The 22,050-nt window shown below is 45.0% G+C and overlaps 1 protein-coding gene across 1 annotated transcript; it reads right to left on the bottom strand.

Moving 5' to 3' along the window:
* Nucleotides 1–3,034: 3,034 nt before the first annotated feature.
* Nucleotides 3,035–20,171, bottom strand: ZNF232 (zinc finger protein 232). Its single transcript, XM_059908171.1, is given in 7 exon segments — nucleotides 3,035–3,838; nucleotides 5,501–5,627; nucleotides 5,903–6,380; nucleotides 6,730–6,804; nucleotides 7,436–7,761; nucleotides 16,097–16,242; nucleotides 19,658–20,171. Coding segments are annotated over 7 exon segments (2,277 nt in total). The 5' UTR covers nucleotides 20,022–20,171; the 3' UTR covers nucleotides 3,035–3,077.
* Between the last annotated feature and the right edge of the window lie 1,879 nt (nucleotides 20,172–22,050).

Raw genomic sequence — 22,050 nt, 5'->3', positions numbered from 1 at the left:
GACATAACTTAGGATACTGCTGCCTTTCAACAATTTCATATCACTAATATAAGCTAACATTTTTTAATGTTACCTGTTCTGGTCACTGGGCTAGGTGTTATTGAATTTAATCCCCATCACCACCTATGGATGGGTACTATTATTTCCCCCATTTTACAGAGGAGAAAGCTGAGACTAGGAGAGTGATTTACCCAAGGCTGAGTTGTGTCTCCCACAGAATTCATGTTGAAGTCCTAATCCCTAGTACCTCAGAATGTGTCTGCATTTGGAGATAGGGTCTGTAAAGAGGTAGTTAAGTTAAAATGAGGTTATTAGGGTGGGCCCTAACCCAGGATGACTGGTGCTCTTATAAGAGGAATTTAGGCCACAGATATGCAGAGAGGGAAGACCATGTGAAGACACAGGGAGATGATGGTCATCTGCAAGCCAAGGAAAGAGACCTCAGAAGAAACCAACCCTACCAACACTTTGATCTTGGACTTCCAGCTTCCAGAATCTTAGGAAAATAAATTTCTATTGTTTCAGCCACCCAGTCTATTGTACTTTGTTAGGGCAGCCGTCATGAACTCACAGGATCACCACAGCTAGTGAGTCCTGAGCTTTGGGATCTGTACTGGCTGCCTGCCTCCAGAGCCCACCACCGCTGAACTGACCACTGCTGCTGAAAGGGTTCTCTCAACTACAGGCTGCCTGTCAGCTTCCTGAGACGGGGAACAATCTGTTTCTTCCTCTATCTCCTGCTGTGGACAAAAGACCACACTCGTTAGCAGGTACAAGTTCTTTTGTTTATTCAGCTGCACAGCTAGGGGAACTTTTTGCTATCAGTGAATTCCAAAATGCACATGTGAGCAGGGCACTCATACATAGAAACACAAACAGATTATGATTGGACCAGTATGGCACCTTTAACTCCCAGGAGCCCCTCTTGGATACGGAACTAGTTCCTGTAATACAACCAGACTAAGTATACAGAACCTCTGCTGTTGGAATAGCTTCTTTTGCACTAACGAAGTCAAAAGAGATGGCCTCAGGTCAACATTTTGCCTACGAAATATTCTGGTTTCAGCTCTTCTCAGTGACGAATACAGGGTGCTGCAGTCAAAATGATGGCTATTTCTGGAGTGACCACCACCAAGACCAAAGCTCTAATCCATACCCTTGACGTCTTGACCACATCCTCTGCTTCCCAGATCCTGCTCTGCCCTTTCAGGGACCAGGACTCTCCTTCCCCAGTCAGTCCTCAGCACCAGGCTGCAGAAGTGGGGAGATGTTCTGTGGGGTGGAGCACTGCTCATGGTCTTCCCAAATTTGTTCTCTCCTTCTCCAGTTTTAATTGGGCAAATTGTCACCCTGCTAGAGGTGTTTTCCAGCCTCCCTGGTAGGTAGATGTGGCTGTGTAGTTGAATCTTCACCAAAGGATTGGGGCACCTTCTGTGACACCTGCTGAAAAGGAAATTGCCTGTCCTTGAGACCATTACGTCACTCCTCCTGGGAGCTGGAATGTGGATACGGTAATGATCCAGCATCAACCATGCAGACAAACACATCCTAATCTAGGGGACAGAGGAGCAAGGTGGGTCCCTGACGTACCTGGTGAAATTAAACTGAGCTGTCCCTTAGACCAGGGCTTGAAAAAAATTTCCTGTAAGGGGCCAGAAGTAAATATTTTAGGCTTTGTGAGCCACAGTCTGTCACTCTTTTTTCCTGCTTTTTACACTTAAAAAAATGTAAAAACCATTCTTAGCTTGTGGGCTTTAAAAAACAGGCCGCAAGATGGATTTGGCCTGTGGGCTGTTTGCTGACCACCTGCTCATGTCTGGACATTTATGTGAGAGAGAAATAAAACTTGTATCTCAGAGTCAGGGAAGGCCTCTCTCAAGAGGTGACACTTAAGTGGAGATCTAGACAAAGTAAAATGTGACTTATGTAACTACCTGGGAGGAGAGCATGGAGTTAGGGAGTGGAGAATGAGGACAGAGGTCCTGAGGTGGAAAGGAGCTTATAACATGGGCCAGTTAGCAAGTAATCACCTCCTCACGCCAAGTCTGCCGTCCCCTGCCGTACTCTGTGAGACTGGAGCTGGACCTGTCGACATCTCCCCTTTGCCAGCTGGCACAGTGTCAGGCTTTGCCAGTGAAGGGCACTGGAGGGACAAAGCAAAGAGGAAGGGGCTTCTCCTTCTGGTAGTTTTCTTTCTTGTCCTTACAGCGCAGCACCCGTCCTCTGGTGTTTGCGGGCACCTCGACCAGTGGCTTCCTGCTCTGAAGCGCCTTGATGAACTTCACCAGCCAGTGTCAATATTTAACAACTAGTTAAAAAAGAAAAGCCCTGATTTGTAGCGTTTCCTGACTTCCATGGCATGAATACTCTCACCATGACCAATTTCAATGCAGGCTGGCGAAAAGAAGTGCAGAACTGGCTGTTGCAAGCCCGTACAGACCAGCTCGCACACACCCCTGGGGCAGCCACACCTGTCCAGTCAGGCCTGAATTTCACCTGTGCAGAGTCTTGGGCTGGGAGTGCAGGGGGTGGGGTGGGTGGGTGGGGGAGGGTTGGCTCTCCTAGGTCTGCTTCTTCCTCTGGTGCTCTCCCTCAGTCCTAGAGGTAGTAGCTGTTCCCCATGCTGCTATTCCTATACTAAGATCTCATTACCTCCTTTAACAGATAATCCCCCTTTACTAGCTAGCACTTCTTTGTATTAAACGTTCCCTGCTCAAAGAACACGTGTGGTTTCTGTCTCATGCCTGGACACTTGTAGATGTGACCCTGTCCCAAGAGGCAGCTCAGTATGCGGCTGAGGAAGGGCCAGGACCAAAGACCCATTCACAATAATACTAATACAGGATGGCCACTGCCTGCACAGCTGCTCTGTGCCAGGCCCGGAACCCTAATGAAGTCGGCATCTTGGCTGTTACTCGCAGCCAAAGGCATGCTAGTTGATACAGTCATCTCAAACAGAGGGCATGAAGCGATGAGCTGCAGGTGGGACTAGGTAAACATTTTTTCCTAAATCAAGAAAGACACAGGAAAAATCTTAAGGTGCTTATAACTTTTATGGAATATAGTCCTAAAACTGATTAGACAAAAGTACAATTCTGCCTGGAGACTTTCTCACCCACAGTCCATTGGGAAGGCTCTTTTCTGGCATGAACTCTCTGATGTCTGATAAGCTCAGAACTCCATCTGTAGGCCTTCCCACATTCTTTACATAGGAAAGGTTTCTCTCCACTGTGGATTCTCAGATGCTGACTTAGATATGAGCTTTGACTGAAGGCCTTCCCACACTCATTACACTCGTAGGGCTTCTCCCCTGAATGAACCCTCTGATGTTGAACAAGATGAGCACTCCACCTGAAGGACTTCCCACACACATGACATTCGTAGGGTTTCTCTCCTGTATGAATTCTCTGATGCTGAATGAGGTTTGAGCTCTGGTTGAAAGTTTTCCCACAGTCACTGCACTTATAGGGTTTCTCTCCAGAATGGATTCTCTGGTGGATTATAAGGTGTGAGTTATAAATGAAGGCTTTACCACATTCACTGCATTCATGGTCTTTCTTCCCTGTGGGAGTTGTCTTAAGGGTGACAACCATCTGCCTGAAGCTTTTCCCCTGAGCGGGGGACTGCTTCAGTCTTTCCCCCTTGAGATTTCTCTGCTGCTGCTCTAAAGGGGCCTCAACTTCAGAGGCAGCTTCAAATGTAGAGGTGCTGGTGGTGAGTTTTTCTCTGAGCACCTGTGATTCCACGTCAGTAATGGGTGGTTCTGGCAACGACCCTTTGTCCTTGGGCTCTGCATCATCTTCTGCAACAACTGATGGAAAATGTAAATATACCTGTTCTGGATGTATGGAGAAATGACACTTGGATTAGGATTTCTGGCATGAAAATAAAAGCTTAAAAAATATTCAATATACACACATGACAAAATTCAGAAGGGAAGTCATTTAAATATGAACACTGGTCATCTGTTGGTGATGGGATTGTGTAGGGGAGAAGGTTTCTCCTTTTTTCTCCCCCCTCCCCCGTATCTGTTTTTTTCTAAATTTTCTTTAATGGAACACTGCAAAAATGTTATTTGAAAAATAAATTTCAAGGCAGGACCTTCTTTTTTAGGATTTACTCTTAAAAAATATGAGCAAAAATAGTATTTTCAAGAAACTGGGGAGTGATGTTGTGTGGGAAGGGAAAAATGAGAATCACAGGTTGAGGGAAAAGGGATGTTCCTAAACGCACAAAGACCCTGCTCCTCCTGACTCCGTGACCTTCACCTCTTCCCAGTCATTCCCTGCCCCACAAATCTCTAGCCACAGAAAAGGATCCCCAAGCAGCTGGCTCCTTTACTGAAGGGACGACTGCCTTCTTGGTGCTTTCTGCCTTTCCCTTTGAGCTGCTCCTTAAAAAATGAAGAGAAGAGTGCTTTGCGTTTTGGTTTTTAAAACGTCTCTAACGCTTTTTGTGTTTTAATTGTAACGCTTTCTGTAGTCTAAAGAGGACAAAAAGCAATTGCTATAAGGTAATGCAAGACTTTAAAAATACATTTTTTTTCAGGTTAAATGCTTGTGGTTAAAGAAATCTGAAACATGCTTGCTGAAAAAAAATGTCAAACAGTAGTTAGCTTTGTACAGAGACTTACAAAACAGAAGTAAAGAAAACAAGGAGAACTCTGCAAGAAAGTCAAGGAAGTGCTGGAAAATATACTTATGGAGCAGAAACTAAGATTAATCTCCATTTCTGGTTTTTCCCATTTTGTTGCTAACAAGAATTTGAATTTTTATATGCTTTTGTCTGGAGGTGGTGGGGTTGTGGTGTAAAACGAAGTTATTAAATAGAGTCTTCTTGATTAGCAACATATTCATGTCACGTTCCCGATGGTTCATGAGGTCATACAGCACTCAGCAAGGACAGTGCGTGGTCCTGAGGCTCTCACTCTAGAGTTTGCCGCAGGAGAGAGGAGAGCATGTTTGTGGGGATGAAGGCAGGCCGGGAAGGAAGTTTCTGTGGTGAATCTGAAGGGCAGAAGTGTAGACGGAAGAGAATATCAAATAGGGCTTTTAGGTGGGGGGTAGGTGGTAGATAAAGGTGATGACAGGCTGTGTCTCACGCGGAGTGTGTTATGGCTTAAAAAGTATGTTTTGGGAGTCATGAGAAAGTTAAAAGAGAAAAGACTTCCAGGCTGGCCTGTAGCCCAGGGCAGTGGAGATGATGAGGCAGGAAGTGAATGAAGTATTTTCTGGTCCTGTTGTAGGGCTCTCTAAAGCCCTAAAGGAGATGCTGGTGAGGCTTTACAGCCAGATATGATTGAAATTTAATCCTTACAGCTACTACATGAGGTAGGTTATCGTTATTCCTAATTTTGTGAGTGATGAAACAGGCTAAGTCTCTCACCTAAGAGGTAAGAATAGTAAGGCCAAGATGAGGAGAGCCAACTTCTGACCACCTACTCTGTGCCCTTTATCCTCTCTCCTCCTCCTCTCCTTCCCCACAGAATCCTGCTCCTCACCGCTCTCTGGGAAAGGCTGGGTCTCCTTAGGCTGGAGCTGGATGCTTGGTTTCTTCTGGGCAGCTCCCACAGCTTCCTTCTCCTCCCACGGCTCTTCCTGTGCAGGTCCGTGTGCCGGGCCTGGGACCTGGAGGTGATCAGGCACCACTCGGTTTCTGTGGAGCCAAAGCTTCCAAGGAGACTTTAGAGAGCCTCCTCAGAGTCAGCACAGGGGCAGGAAGAGGAGCTAGAGTCTTATTCAGGGCTTGAGGGCAGAAAAAACACACAGAAACACACACTCACTGCTCTACCTGGCTCAAAAAAGAGTTTTGAACTTGGCAACTCCCCCTACTGCTGCCCCTCTGTCCAGCCTGAAGGTCATTGATCTGGCTCCCACAACAGATCATACGTTCCCCTTCCCACCTGCAGTCCTGGTTCATCAAGTCCTTTCTCTAAATCCTCCAGCACAGTCACAGCCTCCTCTCCACTCTTAGGGTGATGTCCCCGCACCCAGGACTGGAGCTTCTCCGGTAGGATGGTCAGGAATTGTTCCAGCACCAGTAGCTCCAGGATCTGCTCCTTGGTGTGCCTCTCGGGCCTTAGCCACTCACAGCAGAGTACCCTTAGTCGGCTCAGGGCCTCCCGGGGACCAGGAGTCTCCTGGTAGCAGAGCTGCCTGAAGCGTTGGCGGAAGATCTCCTGACTGGGAGAGTGGTTCCCATGTAGCCTGGTCTCATACTCCCAAGACTGTTCCTCTTCCTTTGGCTCCATCATCATAATCTTCTCTTGATCCCGTGTATCCTGAAGGGCCAGAGTTTCAGCTGCTGTTAGTGATCCAGCCATCCTAGCCTGGACTGGCTCTGTAGACGGCCCATACTAGCAGGAGTCTTTCAAGGGCACCCTGTAACATAAGTAGAAATCATTCTTTTTTTTTTTTTAATTCATTAACACACACTCAGCATCTACCAAGAGCCAAACCCTGTACTATACCCTTTAATACTTTTTTCTCCATTCCTCTCCAGATTCCTATTCCAGTAAGAGTCATTGCCTTTGAGATACTTACAATCTGGTAGACAGATATGTAAAGAGTTTGCTACACTAGATAATACAACTAGATAAATGCTATAGCAGGAGAAAACAGCAGGAAAAAAAAATGTGTTCCGGGATCCCACTGGAAGAAACAAGTCTTAAGCAAAACCCAAGTTTCCAGAGCTCAGAGCTGAGTAACTTTTCAGTGCAAGGTGACTTGCCTGTTTTCAATTACTCTCAGAGGTACTGAAGAGGCAGCTTCCTCCCAGATGGCCCCTCCACTCTTTCTCAAATTTCTGTAGTGGCCACAACAAAAGAAAAATTTAAATTTCCTATGAGGCAATCTTATTCAAACGCCCAGGATCTGTAGCAGGGTCCTGAGATGCGGCTGCTATGGGCAAGACGTGGTCTCGGGTAAGGTGTCCAGCGTCAGGAAAATCTAAAGGGAAGGAGGTGGGACGCACCGAAAGGCCATTAAAGGCACACAAACAGGGGCGCTGGCCGAGGACAAAGGAAGCGCGGAAGACGAGCGCAGAAGGCTGTTTCTCGGGGGTGATGCTCCGGCGGCGACAGCCCCCAGCTGAACTTCTGCGCACGGCACTGCAGGGGACCGCCCGATCGCCTGGGGAGGGGGCTGTCCTCCATACCAGTTACAATTCCCCACCCTTCACTTTAACCCCTGGGATCTCCAGAGAAGAGAAGAGGGGCACCGGGCCAGCCCCCGCCCTCCACAACGCGTGACGTAATCCGTGCAACCGGGCGCGGGAACCGTGGGGACCCAGACCCCGTTCCGCGCGGTCTGGCCTCGGTTCCTCACAGGGCTGCCTGAGGGATGTGCTCACTGCAGAAACCGCCGCTGCCTCCCGGGACTGGCCATAGCAGCGCGGGCCAAAGAGCGACACCCGGGGCGCCGCCGCTAAGACTCACCTCGCAGGACCCGGAGCTCCCATCTGACCACTTCTCCGCAGCGCGCTTCCAGCCCACCCGCGGGGCCAGCTGTGCGCCTGCGCACCCGCGGTCGCGGCCTCTCCGGTCGCGGAGGGCTCTGGGAATCGCAGTCCTCGGGCAGGGGAGCGGGGCCGGTGTGAGCGGGCCTTTTGGCTTAACGGCTGGAGTGCCTCGCTTTTCTGTTCAGTTGTAGGTCCAGGGGCCGTCCAAGCCGATTTAAACGGCAGGGAAATTCCAGCCTGTGCGTGGCCTCTTTGCAGCATTTCCTCCTCTACGTTCTGTTTTCTAGTTACATCTTCCCAGACCTGATTAGAGGGTCACAGCCGAGGAGGAAGTTAGCCCCAGGGAGAAAATATTCCCAACCACCAGCCTATGCGTGTCCGTTAGTAAATAAAATCAATTCCTGCGGAGGAATAAAAAGAAATGTAAGGTTGCAGTTTACTGGGGTGGGGGAAAAAGGACTTGTTGATAGAGGAAATCACTGCCATCTTCTTTTCCAATGATGAGAGAAACAGGCGTCTGATTATGAGTTCTAGGGAAGGTAACCATTATGAGAATGGAAAAGTACAGTAGAACGTCCAAATTAACAAGGGAAAAAATAGGATGCACTAGAACTTGAGCAAACTAGTAAAAATCAGAAAGAAAATCCAACTGGATCAAGAGAGGAAATCAAAAGCGAAATTACAAACTCTTGAATTCTGCAGGGGGGATCAGGAAAGCCTGAGATAAGAATTTGGACAATTCATTAGCTGTTTAGGGACAGGCAATAAACAGAACACTTCGTGGTAAAATCTATGGGACCTAGCAACAGCCATGCTTGAAAATGTATAACCTTAACTACCTCACTTGTTAATGAAAACAGATATAAAACAATTTAAATCACCTTAAAAAACTTTATTTTTTTTAAAGCTGAATTTTCTTTTTTTTTATTGAAATTAATTAATTTATTTTTGGCTGTGTTGGGTCTTTGTAGCTACTCCCGGGCTTTCTCTGGTTGCTGTGAGCGGGGGCTACTCTTCGTTGCAGTGCATGGGCTTCTTATTGCGGTGGCTTCTCTTGTTGCAGAGCACGGGCTATAGGTGCGCGGGCTTCAGTAGTTCTGTCTCGCGGGCTCTAGAGTGCAGGCTCAGTAGTTGTGGCGCACGGGCTTAGTTGCTTCGCGGCATGTGGGATCTTCCCGGACCAGGGCTCGAACCCATGTCCCCCACATTGGCAGGCGGATTCTTAACCACTGTGCCCCCAGGGAAGTCCCAAGAAACTTTAAAATCATAGTAAAATAAACCCAAAGAAGCAAAGATGAGTGAATCAGTAAAGATAAAAACTAATTAACGGGGACTTCCCTGGTGGCATAGTGGCTAAGACTCCGTGCTCCCAATGCAGGGGGACTAGATCCCACATGCCGCAACCAAGAGTTTGCATGCTGCAACTAAAAATCCCATGTGCTGCAACTAAAAAAAAAAAAGATCCCACATGCTGCAAAGAAGATCCTGCGTGCCGCAACTAAGACCCAGTGCAGCCAAGTAAATAAATAAATAAATACTTTTTTAAAAAAAGGAAAAATTAAAAAGAAGAGATAAATTCAAATGCTAATTTCTTTAAAATGAGCAATAAAGCCGATAAACTTGTTTAGAGCCTTATTAAGAAAAAGAAAGATTAACCAGAATGGGAATGAGAAATAGAACATAACCATAGAATCAGAAGAGATGAAAAGAATTACAGACCATTTCATTAGGGTAGGACTTTAGGGTAGGATATTGGAAGACCTAGATGAAATGGATGATCTTCTGGCAAAATATAAATTACCAAAATTGTGTGCACCAGCCAAATGTATATAAAACAACTCTGACTAGGGGTGGCAGGGGGCGGGTAAGAAGACCCCAAGAAAGTGCTAGAGAGCAATTACATTTAGATGTAACATGAAGCACCACTTTCTGGCAAACAACTGAATTTCAAATGGGAATCATTAAAATACTTAACTAGAGGGAATTCCCTGGAGGTCCAGTGGTTAGAACTCTGGCACTTTCACTTCCGAACCGGGGTTGGATCCTTGGTCAGGGAACTAAGATCCCACAAGCTGTGCGGCACAGCCAAAACAACAACAAAAACACTTAACTAGAAACCAGTCACCAAGTTTAATTTGAAATAAATGGATACTTTGACCAAGCAAGCAAAATATAATTTAACCTGAATTTTTTTCTGCAGTGACTAGTTTACGGTTATATCTGGAATGGAAAGAAAAAAAAGGAAATTACATATACTGTGCTCCTGTGATGACTATAGTTTTCAACAACTGCTACAAAACTAGAAAATTATAAACTCGGACATTCATTCAAACATTTATTGAACAAAAATATATATGTAAGTCTAGGTCTGGGTTGGAGGAGAGGGGATACAAAAATATAGTTCCCTGCTTTCAAAAAGCTAAATGTGTAGGGAGTGTGAAGAAAAAAGGAGAACATGCATAAAAGATTTACAATGTAATAATGGCTTCCTGTAAGCTGTGAGACTGGAGAAACAAAGGACTTTGGTTTGTTCATTCAAACAAGTCATGCTTCAGTGTTTGAATTTTTCTTACAATGAACAATGTAAAAAAAAAAAGCGACAAGGCATTTTCCTTTAAAGAATTGAGTGTGTGCCCGTCAGAACCTGTCAGACACGTTGCCTGTGTTTAAAGAAAAAGTTAGTTTAAGCGGTGGGGACTCTGAATGCCGCAGGGGATCAGGAGAGCCTGAGATAAGAGTCAGGACGATGCATTAGCTGTTTAGGGACAGTAATTAGACCAGACCTCAAACTAAACGCCAAGCCAAGAACTTTTACTTTAGGTAACGGGCAGCCACTGGCTACTTTTTTTTTTTTAAAAGGAATTCCCTTATTTTTATTTTTATTTATTTATTTATTTATTTATTTTTGGCTGTGTTGGGTCTTCGTTTCTGTGCGAGGGCTTTCTCTAGTTGCGGCAAGCGGGGGCCACTCTTCATCACGGTGCGCGGGTCTCTCACCGTCGCGGCCTCTCTTGTTGCGGAGCACAGGCTCCAGACGCGCAGGCTCAGTAGTTGTGGCTCACGGGCCTAGTTGCTCCGCGGCATGTGGGATCTTCCCAGACCAGGGCTCGAACCCGTGTCCCCTGCATTGGCAGGCAGATTCTCAACCACTGCGCCACCAGGGAAGCCCCACTGGCTACTTTTTGAATGTGAGTTTGCATGTTTGTGTGTGAGATAATAAAAGCAGTATTTCAAGAGAATCAAATAGTGGTGTGTATGATGGATTAAAAAGGTGAACAGTTCTGAGGCAAGTAGAACAGCAATGGAAGACCACAGCTCAGAGAAGCCTAGTTCACTTTCACTCTCAGGATCTCAAGGTGCTGCCAGATCTGATCCAGAGATTCTTTATGCTAAGAGGAAAGAAAGCACATGGGGGTACAGTCTCCTTGATCACACATCCAAAAAAATGGTCATGGATACCCTTCAGAGGTAATGAGGAAAAATCATTTTACCCAAGATTCTAATAAAACTCCAGAGACAGAGAAACCAGTCCTTCCAAACTCGTTCCCAGCTGTTCAAGGCCCTCTTCACCATAGGCTTAACTCATGCCCAACCATACAAAACATGGCCATAGCGTCACATGACTGACCAGAATTTTAGGTCGTCTAATCTCATAAACTTCAGAAGTAGGGAGAAAGTTCCTCCAAATCTTTATTTCATGAGAGATTCAGAAGCTGAAAGGAGAAATTATTTGTACTCTAGCTGCAGCCAAAGGACATCAACATATTTACCTGCTCTATTTTCAACATCCTCAGCTGCTACATTCAAACCCATCCTGCTTCAGGGAAGAAATGGTTTGGAGGAAAGGAGCCAGCTAAAGAGGAGATCTGGTGACCAATGTCACTGGTGTGCTTGGTAAAGACAGATTTGACAGTGTGTTGGGAGAGGGACCTCAATGGGTTGAGGAAGAGAGTTAAGAATTGGAGACAATGTGGGAATCCCCCTGGTGGTCCAGTGGTTAGGACTCCGTGCTTTCACTGCCGAGGACCCGGTTTTGATCCCTGGTTGGGGAACTAAGATCCTGCAAAAACTGGCTACAAAGGGAGATGATATAGGGAAAAAATGGGTTGGGGTTGAATTTTGTTTGGTTTTTAGGATGCAAGATACTTGAACATATTTGTACACATCTGGGAAGGGGCAGTGGAGAAGAGAGGTGAAGATACAGGAAGGAGATGGGATAATGGGATGGAGTGAGGTCCCAGAGGGAGTGGGATAGGAAGCACAGACAGAAAGATGACCCCCTAGATATGAGAAAAGGCAGTTCTATTAAGAAGGGAGCAAAGTTGGGTACAGTATATGAGAGATGTGTGAGGGAAAGGAATGGAAGAAAAAAGTTGAAAATGTTTCTGTGCAAAGGTCTCTGCTTTCTTTGTGAAGAGATTGCGTGCTAAGAAGGGTGGTGGGTGGGTGGTTAGATGTGCAAAGAGAGGGGGAGGTGTTAAGTGGTATTACAGGTAATGGGAGAGAGTGCCGACTAGAGATTGCATTAGTGTTGAGTGCTCAAAGGCATAAGTCTCCCTAGGTTTGTGATTTTCTTCCTCAACCCAGATGCAGGCTCAGGAAAGGACAATTAGGACTGTCCATGGTAGTTTTGTTTTGGCTAGGTACACGTGACTGAAGAATGAGGCAAAAAGGATATTGGTAAAAGAGTGGCTGAAGTGTTGGACAGAGGTATCTAATAGGAAAGCGTAAAAACCAGGGAGGGACAATGGATAGAAAGGTCACTGGACTGGAGACCTGATGAGTTATAAGAACACAAAGATTAAAGCATACAACAGTGACTTGACTCCTTTGAAATAGTTCAGATGGTCGAAAGAGCCTTTCCAACTCACTACAATTTGCCTTTTATGATACGGCCTGTAATTTGCTCCCTTCCCTCTCTCTTTCTTCCTTCCCTTCCCTTTCTTCCTTTCCTTCTTTCTTTCTTTCTCTCTCTCTCTCTCTACCTCCCCCTTCCTTCCTTCCTTTCTTTCTTTGATATCTTTGTCTGGTTTTGGTATCAAGGTTTTGTTAACTCTGCTCTAAACGTTTGATAGAATTCGCCTGTGAAGCCATCTGGTCCTGGACTTTTGTTTGTTGCTTTCTATCATGTGAAAAAGTTGAGACCTCCTTATTTTCTCTGATTATTACTGTCTCAAAACCAGTTAAGCCACCTACAGGAATTAAAGTTCACTATCATATTTGCAGGATACTTATTGATTTGACCTCTTAATACTTTCAGCTTAACGCTAGCCTCTCCAAGAAAAATCTTAATTCAACTCTATAGTGCTATAGTAACTTTTCTCAGATTCACTGCTAACTTTATTATTCCAAGATACAGCATCCTACAGAAGGACAAATACTGCATGATTCCACTTATACGAAGTACCTAAAATAGTCAAAGTCACAGAAGCAAAGCATAGAAAGGTGGTTGCCAGGGGTTGGGGGGAGGGAGAAATAGGGAGTTGCTATTCGGCAGGTGCAGTTTCAGTTATGGAAGATGAGTAAGTTCTAGGGGTCTGCTGTACAACACTGTGCCTATAGTTAAAAGACTGTGTCATACAATTAAAAATTTGCTGAGGGTAAATCTCATGTTGAGTGTTCTTACCACAAAAAAAATAAAAGAAAAAAAAAGATACAGCATCCTTGAACATTTGTATAAATCCCCCCCACCCCCGCTTTCCCCAATCCTTACCATTTACTTACACTAAGCCAAGCCCCTTCTGACTTAAAGTAGGATCAGGAAATGCAGAATCATGTAATTTTCCAGAAGACTTTAGCCTGGGAGAATATGTTGTCTCCTTTCCTTCAAAATGCCTTAGATAATCACCGCCCATAGGAACTACTGATAAAAACATCTATCATTTGTTGTATACTATGTGTCTAGAACTTTGCTAAGTGCTTAACAAAATTGTCTCATTTAATCTTCAAGATAGCCCAAGGGAGGTATCGTTATCTTGATTTTACATATGAGAAAACCAAGGCTCAGAAACAAAAAAAAATTGCCTAAGATTACATAGATCAAAAGTGACAGAACCTGGATTTCAGTATGTCAGACTCCAAAGTGCCATTATACTTTTAAATCCTACAGAAGAGATTTCATCACAACTTCTACCCTTATATGAAAGAAGGTAACTGTCCTATGATTTACTAGTCACTTCCTTTTCCTAATTAAACTAGCTGCTTCTGTATCTGATTTTACTAGGAATGGAAGAACAAGCTCAAACTCCGTAATCTACTCTATATATTGACATTTATTCTAATGAGAAAACATCAGGACCATTTTCAGACTTTTGGATTAGACTCTGTCCCAGGAAGAACCATTCATTCTAGAGTTCAGGATATCACACCTATCTTATATTCCCTTGGTACAGTTCATATTATGGATAAAAAGATGGGAAAAGTTATTAGATTCCTGGTGCTGCTGAAGAGGACACACGAGGACACAATTTTGTGATGATGTAGGTGCTTTACAAGCAAGTTCTTCCATTTGCAAGATTCCCCTGTGGTGTGGAACCTCTGATGATAAAGTAAGGAGTGAAAATGTAATTAAAGGCTTACCCCATCAAGGTCTTTGTGGAAAGTGTTTAGGAAGGACAAATCTGCACACAGCCTGAGGCTGAACACTCAAAACTGAATCAGATGAAAATCGCTCTTAAGAAGCTTAGAATTTTCCAAGTATTATAGTTACGATGGCTAAAGGTAGACACAACAGTATTTAAAAACAAATATATATATATATATATATATATATATATATATATATATATATATATATAGACATTTTATCATTACTGTCTTCCTAGGATTCTGTGTGGTGTCTCTGATGCTAAGACCTGAGCTCTGACTGAAAGTTTCTCCATACTCATTACATTCATGAACTTTCTCTCCGGTGTGAATTTTCTGATGCCTAACAAGGTCTGAGCTCCACCTGAAGGCTTTTCCACATTCATTACATTCATAGGGCTTTTCTCCACTATGAACCCTGTGATGTCGAATAAGGTCTGAGCTCTGATTAAAAGTCTTGCAACATTCATTGCATTCATAGGGTTTCTTTCCACTGTGAATTCTTTTTTCCACTATTTTTTTTTTTTTTTAAACTTAACTTGCAACTCTCACATTGTGCTTTTTTTTTTTTTAATTTTATAGCTACTTTATTTATTTATTTATTTATTTTTGGCTGTGTTGGGTCTTCGGTTCGTGCGAGGGCTTTCTCCAGTTACGGCAAGTGGGGGCCGCTCTTCATCGCGGTGCGGGGACCGCTCTTCATCGCGTTGCGCGGGCCTTTCACCATCGCGGCCCCTCCCGTTGCGGGGCACAGGCTCCAGACGCGCAGGCTCAGCAGTTGTGGCTCACGGGCCCAGCCGCTCCGCGGCATGTGGGATCTTCCCAGACCAGGGCTCGAACCCGTGTCCCCTGCATTAGCAGGCAGATTCTCAACCACTGCGCCACCAGGGAAGCCCCCCACTGTGAATTCTTTGATGCTGAATAAGTTGAGAGCTCCCCCTAAAGGCTTTCCCACATTCACTGCATTTATAAGGCCTCTCACCAGTATGGATTCTCTGATGTTCTATAAGGACTGAGTTCCTGCTGAAGGCCTTTCCACATCCACTGCATTCAAAAGGTTTTTCTCCAGTGTGAATTGTTTGATATCTAATAACATCTGAGCTGCCTAGGAAGGTTTTTCCACATTCATTACATTCATAAGATTTCTTTTCCTTGTGAATTGTCTCCTGTCCGTTAAGTTCTGAATCTGAACTGAAGGCTTTCTCATATTCAAGTTTTTCTCCAATATGAAGTCTCTGATGTTTAAGAGAAACTGTGCACCCACTGAAGGCTTTCCCACATTCAGGGCATTTGTAGGGTTTCTCTCCACTATGCTGAATAAGAAGGGAACTCTGCCTGAGGGCTATTCCACATTCGCTGCATTCATAGGGTTTCTCCCCAGTATGAATTCTCTGGTGGTTAACAAGATGGGAGCTCTGACTGAATGCTTTCCCACAGTCATTACGTTCATAGGGTTTCTCTCCACTGTGAATGCTGTGATGGATAATAAGATCTGAGCTTTGACTGAAGGCCTTCCCACATTCATTACATACATATGGCTTCCCTCCACTATGAATTCTCTGGTGCAGGATAAGGTTTGAGCTTCCCTTGAAAGCTCTTCCACACTGATTACATTCATACGGGTTCTCCTTGGTATGAATTCGCGGATGTCGCATGAGATTGGAGCTCAGCTAAAGTCTTTGCCACAGTCACCACAAACATAAGGTTTCCTTCCCGTGTGAATTCTCTGACGTATAAACAAGTTAGAGCTCCTGCTGAAGACCTTTCCGCATTTGTTGCACTTATAGATTCTCTTTATGGTATGGATTTTCTGATGCTGAGTAAGTCCTGACTTCTATTTGAAGCTCTGGCCACATGCCTTGCACCTATAGGTTCTTTCCTCTGTTGAAACTCTCTGATGTGTAACGGTTGGGGTCAGATCACAAATTCTCACTTTCTTATTAATGTCAAGCTTTCCCTCTCCTCTAAGGGTTTTCTTAAGGGTAATGCTCACTTGGCTGAACCCCTTTTCCTCAAAAGAAGAGTGTAGCAGTCCAGCCTCTGCTGAGTTTACCTGTTGCCTCTCCAAGCTGTTCTCACTTTCACTGGGTCCTAAGAATTTAGATCCATGGGGTATTTGTACAGGGTGTCCTGATCCTGTTTCTTCAGAAATTTCCTGCTTTAGCTTCCATTCCTCCTTCTCAGTTTTCTTTTCATTATCTGAAACATAAGTTAAAAGTATAAATGCTGTGATGGATAATCAGATCTGAGCTTTGATTTAAGGCCTTTCCCACATTCGTTACATATATATGGCTTCCCTCCACTATGCTAGGAGAAAAGAAATTCTTAGAAGGGGAAACAAATGTTCAAAGTAAAACATTTCTATGATTGGGTTGAGCTTCTAGATTCTCAAAAATGGTGTTATAATCTGGGAAAGAGAAAGGCTTCTAAACCTAACTTTGGTCTCTATGGTCTGTAAAAGCAGTTCCCAAACTCGGCGGATTGTCAGAAACACACGGGAGAGCTACTGAATCAGACTTTGAGTCCACATCATTCTCTCGGCAAACTGTCTTTTTCCTTTAGTACCTTAGCTCCTGGATCTTAAAGTTTCCTTTATGCAAAAGACCAGCCCTGTATTAACTAGATTTCTTTAGTTCCACTTCCAAAATCTTAGAAAAGAGGATCAGTTGTCCCAGTTTAGGTCAAGTGTTGACTTTGACTGTAATCGGTGGTGGTAGGGGCTAGGGGGTATCACACGGGATAAACTTGGTTGCTGGGAGCCCACCTCTGGAGGTGAGAAGGGCAGTCAGGTGGATCATGGTGAGCAGCCTTGATACTTCAAGAGTTGTTTATGACATATTTTTGCCTGAGAGGTGAGACCCTTAGTTACAGTTTCATCTTCTTGGCCATTTAGTGGATATACCCAATAAATAGGGAGAAGAATGGCAAGTAGTTTTATCTCAACTGTCAACCATGAAGGACTGAAAAGTAATTGCCTCAAAGCACCACTTTAAATGCAGAGGCTGCCTCTGGGCCCAGTAAGAACACAGCACTGTGCCTGATTACACAAGTCTGTGGGGAAGTATAGAGAGTAGTGGAGGTAAAGGAAGGATGGGTGGGCTTGCTATCCCTTCAAAGGAGCAAAGTAAAGATGCCAATAGAACTTGGAAGAGATTACTCTTTAATAATAAACCAGCAAGTATCAACATATAATGGCTGAAATTATCCACATGTAGAAATAACTCAAAGAGGTAAGGAAATCCTGGAATTCCTAAGTCCAATCACGGTTACCAGGACCTGGTTTCAGAGGAGCACTGGATAGAGTATGATTATAATAATCAAGACAGGGGAACTTAATCAATTGTTTTAAACCCGATATGAAGAAACACTAGGTTTCTACATCTAGAAAAGATGGACTCAGAGAGCAAAAATGTGCCTGTGCCTCCAGCACTGGTTCAGGGGAGGGTGCTCACTCCAGCTCATGGGGGTATTCTCTGTCCCCTTGGCAGACACCTGCCCTCCTCCCAAGAGCACGTAGATATACCAAGTGATCAGAGCAGGATGACATCTGCATTAATATTACCTGACAATGCCCTTGCTTTGCTTCCATGCCCACTAAGCAAACTTTCCTTTTTTTTTTTTTTGGCTGTCTTGGGTCTTTGCTCCTGCACGCGGGCTTTTCTCTAGTTGCCGTGAGCGGGGGCTACTCTTCGTTGTGGCGTGTGGGCCTCTCATTGGGTGGCTTCTCTTGTTGCTGAGCACGGGTTCTAGGCATGTGGGCTTCAGCAGCTGTGGCGTTTGGGCTCAGTAGTTGTGGTTCGCGGGCTCTAGAGCGCAGGCTCAGTAGTTGTGGTGCATGGGCTTAGTTGCTCCATGGCATGTGGGATCTTCCTAGACCAGGGCTTGAACCCGCGTCCCCTGCTTTGGCAGGTGGACTCCCAACCACTGCACCACCAGGGAAGCCCTAAGCAAACTTCTGATTAGAATTTACCTTCCTCTATAGGTTTTCCTAGATAGAAAATGTGTTGACAGCCCACTCAATTTCTGATCAGGCAGTTGTATTTTCCCCTGTTTTTTATACCACTCTCTTGTGGTTTGGGTAAGTCTGTTTCCCTGGCCTGAATAATTCTGGATAGGTACACTGACAAAGTAAAATTTCTGGACCTGGAAAGTGTAGGACCAGACCCTGAAATCTGGTGATCAGAGCGTAAGGCCCAGCTAAAGAGCCAGCTGGACTTCCTGGACAAAATCTATACCTCACAACCAAATGAAATGGTGAAAATTTTCTCTTGGAAACCAGATTATTTCTAAATTTACAATTCTGAAACTGGCATGTTTTTCTAATATTCTTGTCTCTGGTAATGCCCTGCCCCAAGTTCCTAATCTTACATTATTCTTGAATAATTTTTCCCTACTGTGCTGCATTAAATGGTGTCCCCCTAAAATTCATGTCTACCTGGCACCTATGGACGTGACCTTATTTGGAAATAGGGTCTTTGCAGATGTAATCAAGTTAAGATGATGTCATTAGGGTGGGCCCTGAATCCAATATGACTGGTGTCATTATAAGAAGAGGGAAATTTGGACAGAGAACCAGAAGTAAGACAACCATATGAAGATGGAGTCAGATATTGGAATTATGCTGCCACAAACCAAGGAACCCCTAGGGCTACCAGAAGTTGGAAGAGGCATGAAAGGATCCTTCCCTAGAGGCTTCAGAGGGAGCATGGCCCAGCCAACAGTTTGATTTTGGACTTGTAGCCTCCATAACAGTGAGGGAATAAATTTCTGTTGTTTAAAGCCACTCAGTTTGTGGTAATTAGGAAACTAATACGCTTACTATGAAGTCCAGTTAATTTTTCAGAAAAAAATGTCATTCTTTCCATTCCTGTAATTTCCCCCTGGCACCACTCATGGCTTTCCGGATTTCAGTAGATTACCATAAAGACTGGAGCATAGTCATTAAGAACATGGGCTCTGGACATAGGCTGCCTTGTCTGCCTCTACCATTTATTTGCGGTGTGACCTTCAGTTACTTAACCTTTCTGTGCCTCTGTTTCCTCATCTGTCAAATGTGGACAGTAATAGCATTTAAAAGCGGTTTTGTGAGGATTAAATACATGTAAAGTGCTTAAAATGACACCTGGCAGAGTTAGCGCTCAATAAATAATGGATAGTTTAAATTTTGTTACTTGGTTAATGATCTTGACACCAAGATTTTCCCGCTTCAGTTCAGACTGGACAATGCTGTTAGTTATGCATCACTTTCGTCATGTTAATCACTGTTCAGAAACCTTTAATTCTGTGTATTACTGTACCAAATCTAACTTACTTTAGTTGAGTGCAGGAATAACTGCAAGGCATCAGGATGTCGCATTTTATTTGCTAGAGGCATTTTTTGGGGGTGGGGGTGGGAGGGACGAGCACTGGCGCAGTGAGCCTGACTTTTTAGATAATAGTTCAAAACGGAACAGAGACAGTTCTGTATCCCAGAGGGATTCAGAGGTCTGTGATGCTTGTTCCAAATCCAAGAAGCCAACACCCTGACCCTCATCCAACCCAGAAGAAACTTCGTTTTGCGAAGGTCACAAGGTCCCCATAAATAACTCTTGGAGTCACTGAAGAAGCTCCTTACCCAGCATGACCTGGTCCCCTTCACTCTCCTGCACTCGGTTCTCTCGGAGACCGCCTTGTGCGTGGACTGGCAGCGCACCCGGCCTGGCCGCATCCCGTACGGGCTCTGCTCCCGTAGATAACAGCCCTGGAGGCGCTGAGCCAGGAAGGGCCATCCTGCCTACCCGGGCTGGGTGGGCCGCCCGGAGGACCTCAAAGCTGCAGGCTGGGGCTGCGAGCGGGAGACCACGGGATGGGACCGTGACTGACTGGGGCCCTGGCGGCTGGGCCAGACTGGCGGAGCCAGAGACCTGGGCCCAGTAGCCCAGCGCCGTACACACCGCCACTGCGGGGCCTCGCCGCCGGGCCACCCTCAGTGTCCGCATCACTTAGTGCTACCTCCGCCGCTTCGGCCATTGTGTTCCCCCCAGCAACTTGTCACGGGTGGAGTCGCGGCCAGCCAGGGGAGGTTCGGGGCCAGGCCAGCCCGCCCCTCGCCCCGCCCCACCCAGGGCGCCAGAACCGGATGGCCACCAAGTCCAGTCCTCCGGTCTTCCTAGACAAGCCCGGGGGGGGGGGAGGGGCGCCACACTTCCGCCCACGTGAGCTGTAGTCTCCTCCCCAGTCGCTGAGCTTGCAAAGATGCGGACCGCGTCTTTGTCTAGGGTGGGCTCCGTCTAGTGGTGCGACTAGAAAATTAAAATTACTGTGTTGTGGTGGCTGTGGCCAGTGGGAACAGAGTGGAAGCGCTCAACTCGACTGGGTGTGTGTCAGGGAAGGCGACTGGGGGGTAATGAGGCGAACGTGAAGGAGTTGGGAGACACAGTACTTAAGTGCCTAAGAAAATGGGCTTTGGAGTCAGGCAGTCCTGGGTTTGAATCCCAGTTTCTTCACGTACTAGTTTCGGGTCTCTGGGCAAATTACGTTGCCTTCTTGACCTTAATTTCCTGTTTAGAAAACGGGGATAACAGTAGTACCCACCAATTAAGACTGAGCCAAAGAATGCAAGAGGAAATAAGAATGCAAGAGGAAACTTACTTGGTGGTAAGTCCTTGTCACAGTACCCAACACATGGGAAATACTAAAAAAATAGTGGAGCTAGTAAGGAGGGAGAGAGCCCTTCTAGCAGAGGGAACAGCTCGTGGAAAGGCAGGAGGGTAGTGCCTAGGTCTTTGGGGAACTGCAGATAGTTCAGGGGTAAATGTTGGGTTTAGAAAGGTGAGCACTTTGCAGAAAGGTCCCCACTGCAGTATCATGCCTCTCCTTTGTGCCACTTGCAATGGTTGTAATTTAACTTAAGATTCTAATTAATCTCTCCTCTGCTATTATAAATAAGCTCCAGGACAGAGACTGTTGTCTGTTTTTGCTCTTCATACCCCCCAGTGCTTGTGGTATATTAGAAGCTCAATAAATATTTATCGAAGGAGTGGGTGAATGGGGCCAGATCAGAACACATGTGTCCCCGCTAAGGACTGGATTTCAGGCTCAGGTTAGTGGGAAACCACTGCAGAAGTCTGGAGAGGGTGGCACTATCAGATTTATTCTAAAGAACGATCATTCAGGCTGCTCTGTACAGAAATGGAAGCAGGGAGGCTGTGGTAATAACACGAGATGAAGATGGTGGCTTCTGTAAGTAAGGGCATCAAAAATTAAGAAAAGTGGACTAAATTGGCAGATTACTGGGTAACATTCCCTTCCTCTACTATATTCACACACTCTGTCCCCAGGTTGTAGCAGTCTTGTTTCCTATGAAATATTTACATGGAGCAAACGCTTAACCCACATTCCAATCACCCCTGTTCCTCAAAGAGATTTGACGCTCTCTCAGCTTTGGTCCTGAGTTTAGTTCTTTAGATTTTTAAGGTCTCATGAAGGTAAATTTTCATCCTTCAGGCTCTTTTCCCAAAGTTCCAGTGTAGGCTACTCCCTAACAGGTAGATCTTATTCTGTAGCACTCAGGTTTACGAATTGGACAGGAATTTTAATACTTAAGTCTGGTTATGTCATACCAATCAGAAGTATGATTAGTGGTTATACATGAATTTGAATAACAAAAAATAAAAGGATTATTCTTTAATAAATGCAGTTTGGCAAACAAAAGCTTTTGAAACACAGGGCACAAGGGACTAAAAAAGAGGGCTTTGGTGTTTAAAAGTTGGAAACCACTGCATTAGATTACCTTCAAGTCCATTTTCAATATCCTGCTTATCCTAAAAAACATCACTCTCACTGTACAGCACTATAAATACAGGTAAAGGAGACAGTGAAAGGCTTTTCAGAATAAATTCCTAATTCCTTTCTTTTATAAAAATAGAAGGCAAATATGTTCTGGTTAGCTAAAGGTTTTGAATAGTTAGAATCTGGGATAACTCAAAAAATTTAAGTATCTTTAATTTTTAATCCAAGTGTATCACT

This window comes from Balaenoptera ricei, chromosome 20 (genome assembly GCF_028023285.1).
Source record: "Balaenoptera ricei isolate mBalRic1 chromosome 20, mBalRic1.hap2, whole genome shotgun sequence".
Lineage (NCBI taxonomy): Eukaryota > Metazoa > Chordata > Mammalia > Artiodactyla > Balaenopteridae > Balaenoptera > Balaenoptera ricei.
This window is presented reverse-complemented; position numbering and strand designations above follow the sequence as displayed.